Source organism: Callorhinchus milii, unplaced genomic scaffold, assembly GCF_018977255.1.
Source record: "Callorhinchus milii isolate IMCB2004 unplaced genomic scaffold, IMCB_Cmil_1.0 Scaffold10, whole genome shotgun sequence".
NCBI lineage: Eukaryota > Metazoa > Chordata > Chondrichthyes > Chimaeriformes > Callorhinchidae > Callorhinchus > Callorhinchus milii.
Genome location: NW_024704751.1, coordinates 17,730,770 through 17,742,730, shown reverse-complemented (window position 1 = coordinate 17,742,730; position 11,961 = coordinate 17,730,770). Strand labels below are relative to the sequence as shown.

The 11,961-nt window shown below is 45.4% G+C and overlaps 1 protein-coding gene across 2 annotated transcripts in view; it reads left to right on the top strand.

Annotated features, from left to right (window-relative positions):
* mtf1 (metal-regulatory transcription factor 1) overlaps window positions 1–11,961 on the top strand; it is a 55,758-nt gene that overhangs the window by 6,820 nt on the left and 36,977 nt on the right. Inside the window, exons 1-2 of one of the 2 annotated variants that reach the window (XM_042338819.1) lie at window positions 2,757–2,922; window positions 6,252–6,759. In XM_042338819.1, coding sequence (XP_042194753.1) covers window positions 6,298–6,759 — 462 coding nt within the window. In that variant the 5' untranslated portion in view covers window positions 2,757–2,922; window positions 6,252–6,297. Of the gene's footprint in view, window positions 1–2,756; window positions 2,923–6,251; window positions 6,760–11,961 lie in introns of those variants that run through there. The other variant, XM_042338818.1, reaches the window with a different exon arrangement.

Below are 11,961 nucleotides of genomic sequence, written 5' to 3'. Positions count from 1 at the left end.
CACCCTCACACAGCCCCTCACACTCACCCTCACACACAACCTCACACATACACTCACACAGAGCGGTACAGCACTCACTCTCACACAACCCCTCACACACACCCTGCACCCTCACACACACACTCACAAAGGTACAGCACTCACACACACATCCTACACCCTTACACACACACACACAGAGGTACAGACACTCACACACACCCTCACATAACCCCTCACACAGACAGAGAGAGAGGTACAGACACTGACACACACCCTCACAGAGAGAGATACAGAAACTCACACACATCCTGACCAATTCCTCACACACACTCACACACACACACACAGAGGTACAGACACTCACACACACCCTGAACAACCCCTCACACACCCTCACACACACACACAACCCCTCACAAACCCTCACACACACTCATACAGAGAGAGAGAGATACTGACACACACCCTCACAGAGAGAGAGAGAGAGGCACAGACACTAACACACACCCTCACACACACACCCTCACACACAGAGAGGTACAGACACTGCCACACACACCCTCACACACACACCCTCACAGAGAGAGCTACAGACACTGACACACACCCTCAAACACACACCCTAAAACAGAGAGAGGGAGAAAGAGAGGTACAGACACACACACACCGACACACAGAGAGAGAGGTAGACATTTAGACACACACTGACACATACACACAGAAACACACAGAGAGACACACAGAGAGACACACACACACATGCACTGACAAACAGAGAGACACACACTGACACACAGAGAGACACACACACTGACACACAGACACACACCGAAACAGAGAGACATACACAAAAACACAGAGAAACACACACTGACACACACACACACACAGATACACTGACACACACACACACTGACACACACTGAAAGACACACTGACACACACACACTGAGAGACACACTGACAGAGAGAGAGAGAGACACACACACACACTGAGAGACACACACATTCACACACACTGAGAGATATAGACACACACCATGAGTTACTGTCTGATATACATAGAGAGGGGGAGAGACACACACACCACCGCGAGTTACTGCCTCACATATACTGACATACGCACTGTGAATTATATGCACCCTGATACACACACACACACACACGTGAGTTACTGTCTGACATACACTGTTACCGTCTCACACACACACACTGAGACACTGAGTTACTGTCTCACATACACGCTGTTACTGCCTCACTCACGCACGCATACCGCAGCCCTGTGAGTTATTATCTGATACAGACATTGATACACACACACTGTGAGGTCCTATCTGACATACACACACTGACACTGAGTTACTGCCTCACATACACTGATGCACTGAGTTACTGCTCACACGCATACCAGGTTACACATAGAGACAGACCCACACTGTAGGTGTTACTGACCGAAAAAGAGACACACACACACACTCACTGATATTGGTACACACCAAGGGAGATTGGAGACTCACTGTAAGTTACTCACTCACTTATACTTGAGACTGAGACTCTTGAGTTACTCACTGATTGACACACTAACACCGAGACACTCACTGAGAGAATTGAAGGGGGAGAGAGAGTCACTGAGATACATTCACACACACACACACACTCACTCTGGAGAGAGACATTCACACCCTGACACCCATACAGAGACACACACACTCACTGACATTCAGAGTAAGTAACTCGCTGACTGATACCCATCCCTCACAGAGAGATGTAGACAGACACAGAGACACTGACACTCATGCAGTAAGTTACTCAAAACACTGAGAGACAGATAATACACACTGAGCCAGAGAAACACGCACAGTAAGTTACTCAACGATACTGACAGAGAGAGAGAGAGAGACACACACACGCACACAGACACTCAGTAAGTCACTTACTGCCCGAGATAGACACACACCGTTACTCACTGACAGAGACACATAGACTGAGACTCACCAGGGACTGAGACGGATAACTCAGTAAGTCACTCACTGAAGTGAGACAGTTACACATTCTCACACACAGAAACTTGCTCATTTGATACAGACACACACACACACACACACACAGAAAGTAAGTTGCTCACTGATTTTGAGACACACACACACTGACTCTCACATCAACACTACAAAAATGATCACAGTAATAACAATACACCTGACATTTGGTAACAGTGCCTTTCGCAGTAAGAAGCCTTCCCGCAGAGCTTCACAACATATACTGTAAAGTATGTGTGTGTGTGTGTGTGTGTGTTGTGGGCAAACACCAAAAATACTGACAAGACACATATATATGTGAGACAGAGAGTAGGACATGTATACACACAGGGAGAAGGGGAAGAGACACACACACACACACACACAGACATACATACATACATACATGGAGAGGGAGGGAGAGTCACAGAGGGAGGGAGAGATGGACAGACAGGCAGACAGACATGGACACCCTGGGAGGGAGGGAGGGAGGAGAGAGAGAGGGGGGGCTGTGGGGTGGGGAGGGGTGTGTGGGGGTGGGGAGGGGGTGTGTGGGGTGGGGAGGGGTGTGGGGGGGGGAGGGGTGTGGGGTGGGGAGGGGGGTGGGGGGTGGGGAGGGGGGGTGGGGAGGGGGAGGGGGGTGGGGGTGGGGAGATGGGAGACAGTGAGAAAGACACACGTACACACTCTCGTGGGGAGGGGGAAGAGGTAGACTTGTGTACACACACACACACACACGGGGAGGGGAGAGAGAGAGTAAGTGACTGGAAGAGAAACACAGGGGGAGACAGAGAGAGAGATTGTGGCAGAGAAGCGGAGAGCGGCGGATGAACAAGGAAGGGAAGGGTGTGTGGGTGTAGGAGGGGGGGGGACAGAGGGGAGAACACGCCGGGAAAGCCACCGGGAGGAGTGGGTAAAGTCGGGGGTAAGGAGCGGTGTGGGGGGCGGAGGGCAGCGGCTGCGAAACAGCACAGACCGCGACAGAGGCACAGACACACACACACACACACAGACAGAGAGACACACACACACACACACAGAGACAGACAGAGAGAGACACACACACACACACAGACAGACAGACAGAGAGACATACACACCCACAGACAGACAGACAGACAGACAGAGAGAGAGACACACACAGACAGACAGAGAGAGAGAGACACACAGAGAGCTAGAGAGACACACACACAGACACAGAGAGAAACACATACAGACAGATAGAGAGACACACACACACAGACACAGAGAGACACACAGAGAGAGACACACACACAGAGACACAGAGAGAGAGAGACACAAACACACACAGAGAGAGAGACACACACACACAGACACAGAGAGAGACACACACACAGACACACACACACAGAGACACACACACACACAGAGAGACACACACAGACGGAGACACACACACACAGAGACACACATACAGAGAGACACACAGACACACAGAGAGAGACACAGACACACACACAGAGACACACAGAGAGAGAGAGAGACACACACAGAGAGACACACACAGAGACACACACAGAGAGAGAGACACACACAGAGAGACACACACAGAGACACACACAGAGAGAGAGAGACAGACAGAGACACACACACACACACACAGAGACACAGAGAGAGAGAGAGAGAGAGACACACAGAGACACACACACACACACAGAGAGACAGACAGAGACACACACACACACAGAGACAGAGAGAGAGACACACACACACAGAGGCAGACAGACAGAGAGAGAGGGGCTGAGCTGTGGGGCAGGCCATTGCTCAGGCTGCACCACCAGGGCTCAGTCCCCGGTTTGGTATTTGCCACTATTATAGTTTTAATGCATAATTTTCCTGCCTTGAAACCCCTGATATACAGAGAGCAGCTGCCCACTGGCCTTCCAGTTAGTCCTGTCTGAGCTCAGTGGGTTGAACGAGAATATTCCACTTGCTTCTCACTCTCCCTCCCCCTCTCTCACTTTTCAGGTCTATCAGGTGAATATTGTATGTAAAAGGCCAGGGGCAGAGAAGCAAAGAGGGTTTCTGTGGCTCTGGGGAGGGAGCTTGGCTGGTTTAGTTATTATTGCCCAGCCTGTCTGCCTCAACAGTGAGACTGCCAGGGCTAGACATGTCCTCAAGCCTAGGGAGCTAAAGCCCCAATGCTGAGACGTCTTGAAAACGTGATGAGGCGCTAAATCGAATGCAAGGATTATTATTATTATTATTATCATGGCCCTCTACGTCTTGTTCCACTAGTTTAATCTCTCCTGCCGACCGGCAGGCCTCTCAAGACAACCTGGTGATGGTTTGGATGCTTGTTCGTTACCCTCTGGATTGTAGTCAAAAATATAATAATGCATAATGTATTGTTGTTGCGTGTATTAATGTAATTGTTGCATGTATTCCTGTGTTTATATATATATATGTGTGTGTATATAGATATGTTTCTATATATATATATATATATGCGGGTATTCAGACCTATAGCAAAAGGTGTGTTTATTGAATGTTTGGGGAATTCGATACGTTTCTTTTTCTTATTCCTACCTGCAAGGTGGTGACAGCGAGCCTCACAGTGAGCGTTGTCTTGCTTAGTAAGCGATAAGGTTAATCACAACAGTTTCTGTTGCCTACACAGCCACTGGTGCACTTTCTCACGGAGATGTTGAGAGAGTGATGGGGAGCAGACTGACTGACTGTTTTTCTTTCCATAAGCTAGGATTTATCACCCCATCCAGCACCCAGTCCAAATCATTTCATGCTACACTATGTTTGCCTGTTGTGGCAAGCACACCTTTGGAGGCAAGTTGTAATGTAAATGGTTCCTTTTCCTGGCGCCGACTTTGGACTTGGATCCTCTACGAGGATTGGTTGCTTCTGCAATACAGGCTTTCTTAATTATTATTGATACTACTACTAACAATCCTTGCATTTGATATAGCGTTTTTCACATCTTCTAGACGTCTCGAAGCAATTCACAGAATAGACTGTGAAGTGAATTGACTGTATTTAATAATTGCTTTATTAAAAGGGTCAGCGTCATTGTGAAATATTGCGATGTCGTCAAGTTTTTGCCCGGACACAAGCCACTATTAGAAATGCAATTTTGTGATTCCACTATCCAAATAACAGTGGTTTAATTGCGAAAATGGTTAGGAGCATATTCAGGTATTTCCCCAGCCTCCGTTATCTTTATTTGGGTAGCCAAGATTAAAAATCAGATTCTGACTATGGTTTGTGCATATTCAAAAGTCTGAAACCATCACCAAATGTGCAAGATAATGAGATGTTGGCCCATATGCTAGTTTGTCAGTTGCCTCAAGCATCCTCTGGAAGTCCTGAGGCAGTGTAAACGCAATGGATACCTGGAATGCAGAAGTGCCTCGAGTTTAGCATTGTATTTTGAGTCTCAGGATCAGCAATATCAAAGTGGCAGAATTTGGCCCTGACCAGGGACCTTTCCAGTCTGTACGGCTTAGATATATGATGCATATTGTTGCTTTCATCCACTGAAATTTTAATCCAGAAAAGGTCATGAGAGGCGCTTTGAGAAGTCTCAACAATGTGATAAGGCGCTATGTCAAATGCATGGATTATTAATTTACTGATTCCTCTATCTGTTAGAATCCGTGTGGAAATTAATTGTAAGCTAAATGAAGGCTGTGATCTAGTCCAGATTGTGAGCTGCCTATTCTCTCCAAAGTTAAGATGTGTAAGATGCTTACTATAACCTTTACTTAAGTCTTTTAAAGATGACTTTTCAAGCATGACTACTGCATATATAAATCTGTCAACTACTGTATTCTGGTTTAAAACTTATCAAACTAGAGATCTGCACATTCCAATTCAATCCCTAAATGAATAACTTAATTTCTTGAGCAAGTTAAGATTAGATCAGGACTTCTGTTCTTGACCAATTATTTGTACCACGGCCAATTTATTCAACAGCTTCAACACAAAAGTAATATGACTTATAAAATGTACTGGTGTCTGTGTGTAATATGGCAGTGTATTTAGTATTTCACTTATGTAAAGTAAGAATCATTTCATCTTTTAAATTCTACAGGATGTGCCAATTGATACCTTGAAATTGATAGATGTGATTTTTTTTTAATCTTTACGTGTTTGCTTGGTTAACCAGTCTTAACATGAGGTTGCTTTCCTAAAAAATAATGACAAACGCATTTCTGTAGGTGTTTAGAAAGTTGGTGTTATGCAACGGCTTTTGTTAATTTACGTCCTGTCTTTCAGATCATCTGGAAAATTTCACCAATCTGCCACAATCTGAATTAGCAATATGGGTGACAATGACCCAGAAAAAGGTGAACTTTTGTCTGAAAACAACAATGAAACGTACTATGAAACAGAGGATGATGAAGAAGAGATGACAAGAGAGGAGAGGATGGGATTTTCTGGTAAAAATGGCCTGATCTCGTCTTCCCCTGGGACAGTTTATGATCGGACTACTGTCCTGATAGAACAGGACCCGATCAGCCTGGAAGAAGAAGAGGAGGAGGATGAGGAGGAAGAGGAAGGAGGGAACAATAACAGCTTGGTGTCTTTTTTATCTCACGGCGGAGAGGACAACTTTTTTTTGATAGGAGATCCTGATGGAATGTCGCAGGGTTATGTGCATCACACCATTTCTCCTGATCAGATTCAGTTCACCATCAACCCCGGATCTACCCCAATGCCCAGGAATATAGAGGGAGCCACACTGACCCTGCACTCGGAATGTCCCGATACCAAGCTGAAGGAGGTAAAGAGATGAAACATTGTGATTTTAAAAAGAAAATTGGAAATTCACCGCAGGTCGATAGTTATTTTTCTGGCCCAGGTATAGATTATTGTCTAGGGGCACTGAATTACAATGCAACGCTGTTATGACTCACTTCATCATAGCACTGATTTGTTTATAACGTGAATGGGCTGTGGGCTGCTTTCACTGCACATGCGCACAGCAGGCCTCTAAAACACTCTAAAAATGGACAACATCCATGGTGGCATCAAGCTGCTGCTGGTGCTACTTTCTGCCTTGTGTATGTGCCGCACACAGCAAATTGCGTTAGTGGTCTGTTTTTTTTATCGTAGAGGCATATGCAGTGCAACCAGCCATCACAACTTTATTATAAGACGGAATGGGATTTTATGGAGCGCAACTACTGCCTTGGCATGAGGTTGCACTGTATAGGTTGATATTTCAGCTGCTGATCGACCTGCTGTGCATTTCTAGCACATTTTGTTTTCACTTGTCAAGCTGTATTTGATCGTTGCCCATTTTGCTTTTGAGTTACTTACTAATCTAGAGAAAGGGACGTATGCCATCTCGGTGAATTGAGGCAGGATAATTTAGACAACATTTTGATTGGAAACTTTCTTGAGGACGAGTAGAGAGGAGTAATTTATTTGCAGTCCAAATGCAAATCATTTTTTTGATATCCTGCTATGAAACATTGATTTATTAAAATAAGATTTATTGTACAATTATCTGTTCAGTTCTGATTCAAACCAAATCGAGAGCATGAAGCCAAAGTTTAGATGTATGTACTGTAATTTGAAATAAATAAATGTTGCTGGAAACAAGAAATGATGGGTTCAAACAGAGTTTGAGGCAAAGACAGCAGATCTGAGCTTTAGAAACCATGGATTGGCTTCTCTTACAGAACAAATGATCACAGCTGAGGGACATTAATAATCTTTAAAAGCTCTTATCTATGTATGGGAAGAGATCAGTGAAGCCACAACCTACTGCCTCCTCTCAACTGGCTCTGGCCTTCTGCACGTCCCTTGTGCCCTCTGTTCCATAATTGGTGGCCGTGCTTTCAGCCACTACGCCCCGAAACTCTGGAACACTCTTCCTCTATCCCTCTGCCTTGATCCTTCCTTCCCCATCTTCAGGTCGGACCTGAAGACCTTCCTCTTCGACTGTGCTTACAGTCGCTCCCCCCGGTTTCTTGTCGGGCTCCGCCATCGTCAAGCACTCTGGGACGCTACCCTGCTTGAGGGACGCTATGCAAACACAAGTTGTTGTTATTGGTTGATGAGTTTCCCCGGTTTCTACGTGCAAAAAGCTTCCCAACAGCATCTAAATCTTCAGTCACATCCAGCACTTTATCTAAACTACACACCAAATTTCAGTTGTGTAGGAATTGATATGCTTGGTTTCAAAAGCTGCAATTTTATTTCATCTCTTTTTTTTTTCCCCCGCCCCCCCCCCCCCACCCCTTCATTTCATGTTACATTCTTGCTCCTGTCATCTTGCAGTCTGCCCTAGCTTTTGTGCTCACCAAGTCATTTAATCTTTTTCTTTTCTTAAAAAAAGCTAAATAATAATTTATTATTACACGCCTGATAATAATCCCTCCAAAAACACAAAACGATAATAAATTGGTCATTTTCAATCTACGACTGTTTGTGGGACGCTGCTGTGCGCAATTGGCTGCCGCGTTCGCCCACAAATATACAGTCAATTCACTTTACAGTATATTCTGTGAAGCGCTTTGGGACGTCGAGAAGACGTGAAAAGCGCTATATCAAATGCAAGGATTATTATTATTATTATTAAATACAGTTCTGTTCTCGCAATGCTCGGGTGAGCAAATGCATAGTGTAGTACTTTACATAATGTCCCATTTATGGTGCTGGAAGCGATCTGAATTTATTTCCAGCAGTAGATCAATTTGGTAAGCAACACTTTATACAGTGTTTCCTATTCCATAATTGAATTTGCCAGCAAGGGCTTAGAAATGTTGATGCGTTTTTATAATGTTTTTTAAAGAGCCCGAACTACAACCGGCTTTTTAATGATATTAAAATGCTTGTTTGTGTTGGCGGTCTCTAACCCAATTTGCTTCAAGGTTGCAAACTGCTTTTAAGCGTTTTTGTTGTTGTTTAGCATTGATTTTTGGAATCTTTTCACAAACCAGCAACCCAAATAGGGCATTAAATCCGAGCTGTGGAATCGCAGAGAAGATTAACAGTTATATTAAAAGAAAGTCGAGAAGGCTTATTGTTCTGATAGTTGTGTGCTATCCCAGCTCGGTGGGAGGAGCAAGGCAACAACAACTTGCATTTATCACAACGACTTGCATTTATATAGTGCCCTTCACGCGGAGTAGCATCCTCGAGCGCTTCACAGTGGCGGAAGTCTGACAATGACCCGGGTGGGGAGATGACTGTAAGCACCATCAAAAAGGAAGGTCTTTAGGCAGCATTTGAAAGTGGGGAGGGAGGGGGCAAGGCGGAGGAGGGATTGAGGGAAAGAGTTCCAGAGTTTCGGGGAGTAGTGGCTAAAGGCACGACTGCTGATGGTGGAATGGAGGGCACGAGGGACAAACGAGAGGCTGTAGCCAGCGGAGCGGAGGCAAAGCAGGCAACTGCTGCTTAATATAATGCTGCAGCAAGCTGTAGACTATCGAGAACACTGCAGCCTGCGTCCTCTCACTGCAAGCCAACCACCTCCATTCTCGCCCGGCTCCAGTGGCTCCCCATCCCCCTGCAGAATCGAATCCAAGATTCCTTCTTCTCACCTTCAAATCCCAAGCTCCTGCGACCTCCTACAACCCGACTGATATGGCCGCTGTATTCACTCAGTGAACATTGATCGACTTCATATCTCTCCACTTATCCACTCCTAGTTGGGGGTGGGGAGGATGGAGGGGGTGAGCTTTCAACCGGGAGTAATAATTCCTTCAAAAATAAAAAATTCTAATGTGGTCACTCAATCCACGACTGTTTGGGGGACACTGCGGCGCGCAATTGGCTGCTGCGTTTCGCCCACAAAATCCACAGTCGATTCACTTTACGGTATGTTCTATGAAGCACTTTGAGACGTCGGGAAGATGTGATAAGGCGCTATATCAAATGCAAAGATTATTATAATTATTACTCTGTCCCCGATCTCTTGAACTTCCATTCCAGAATCCCTCCGACTCGCTCCATCCCTGTCCAAGTTCATCCCTCCTTCCACACCTTTGACCTGTGCTGCTGATATGGGAACCTTCTCTTCTATTTATTCCAGGGTAGCAATCCCATGAGGTGCTGATGGAGGTTGTTTTTACTTATCTTCATGGAATTTCTTTGTAAGCCACAGAGCAGAGATTTATGTTGTCAACATTCTATTAGTGTCAGATCGTTGGCTTCCTTCAATCAACAACAACAAGAACAAAATTACATTTATAGAGCGCCTTTCATGTCGGGAGGACATCCCAAGGCGCTGGACAGTCAGGGGTCAGGACCCGAGCATGGGGGAGGGGTGCGGTAGGGGTGAGGGAAGGCAGAGAGGTGGGAGGGCGACCGAAGGCACGATCGAAGAGGAGAGTCTTGAGACCGGCCCTTGAAGGAGGCAAGGGAGGAAGCGAGGCGAAGGGACTGTGGGAATTCCAGAGCGTGGGGGCAGAGAGGCTGATAGCTCGGCCACCGATGGTCGGGCGGGAGACATGGAGCAGGCTGGAACCTGCTGAGCGGAGGGAGCGGGCAGGTTGGTAGGGAGTCAGCAGGTCAGAGAGGTAGGAGGGGGCAAGACCATGGATGGCCTTGAAAGTGAGAATGAAGATTTTGTATTCAATTCTCTGGGGGATGAGGAGCCAGTGGAGTCGGGCGAGGGTGGGAGTGATGGGGTCACGGAGCCTGGTGTGCGAGAGTACACGAGCTGCAGAGTTTTGGATGATCTGCAGGATGTGAAGGGAAGAGTTGGGAAGGCCGATGAGGAGAGAATTTCCATAATTGAGGCTTGATGTGACGAATGCGTGGGCGAGGGTTTGGGCAGCCTGAGGGGTGAAGCGGTGGCGGAGTCTGGCAATGTTGCGGAGGTGGTGGTAGGCAGTGCCGGTCATGGCGCGGATGTGGGGGAGAAAGGACAGTTCAGGGTCAAACAAGACACCCAGGTTCCTGACTGGCTTAGTGAGGTTGAGTGTAGATCATACAAAATGTGATCATTATTTTTTCACATTGCTTTCATTTAATATGTAACTGCTCAAAAATGTGCTTTTAACATGTTGACTTATGCAGGCTACATTTCAGATGTTACATAGAACAACCACACACATATATATATATACACACACACACACACACACACATATAGGCTTTATATTCGCCCACAAAATGCCCCATCAATCCACTTTACAGTCTATTCTGTGAAGCACTTTTGAGACATCTCAATGACATGAAAAAGCGCTATATCAAATACAAGAATTATTATTATGTTAAAAGTTTAATGTAAAGAGCCATCTCGTCCATTTCACCATTAACACAAGGTGTGAATTAGTGGTTATCACTATATTCACTTTGATACCAGATCATTATACAGTATCTATGCCTACCTCGGTTTAACTTGGCAATCATTTCACTTATGAACTGTGCAGAACTTGAATCCTCATACATTTCGCACAAACTTATAGCTCACTTTGTGGTACTTTGTGGTATTTTTTCCCAGAACTTAACGTTCCCTTCAAATAGTTGCTCTCAGCTGTCAGATTTTGTGGAATTTTCCACTCCTTGTTTATATTCTGTGTTGTCATCTTCCTGCGTGAATGATATGCACTGCTTTGAAGTATAAGAGTTTCTCTACATAACACTTTGCAACTTTGTACGGCATCGGTTTATGTTAAAAGGTGTTATGTCAAAAAGCTTGATAAAAAATGGGGAGACATTTTAAAGGCGTATTCTCGTGATTATGATTACCCGGGATCATAAGATCTGGTGGACTTGCATAGAAAAGAAGCTTAATGCAGAGTATAGCCAGAAATGTCGAACAATAGAAATTTACAGCACAGATGAAGGTCATTCAGCCCATGGCTTTTAAGAGCAACCCTTTCAGTCCCGTTTACTTCCTCATTTCGTACCCGTAGTTTACTCGTTTATTTATTTGCCTACTTCCCTTTTGAAAGCTAGTGTGATGGAGAAAATGGATAATTGCAACTAATATGAATGATTCAGAGGCTGAGATGATCTTAACCAC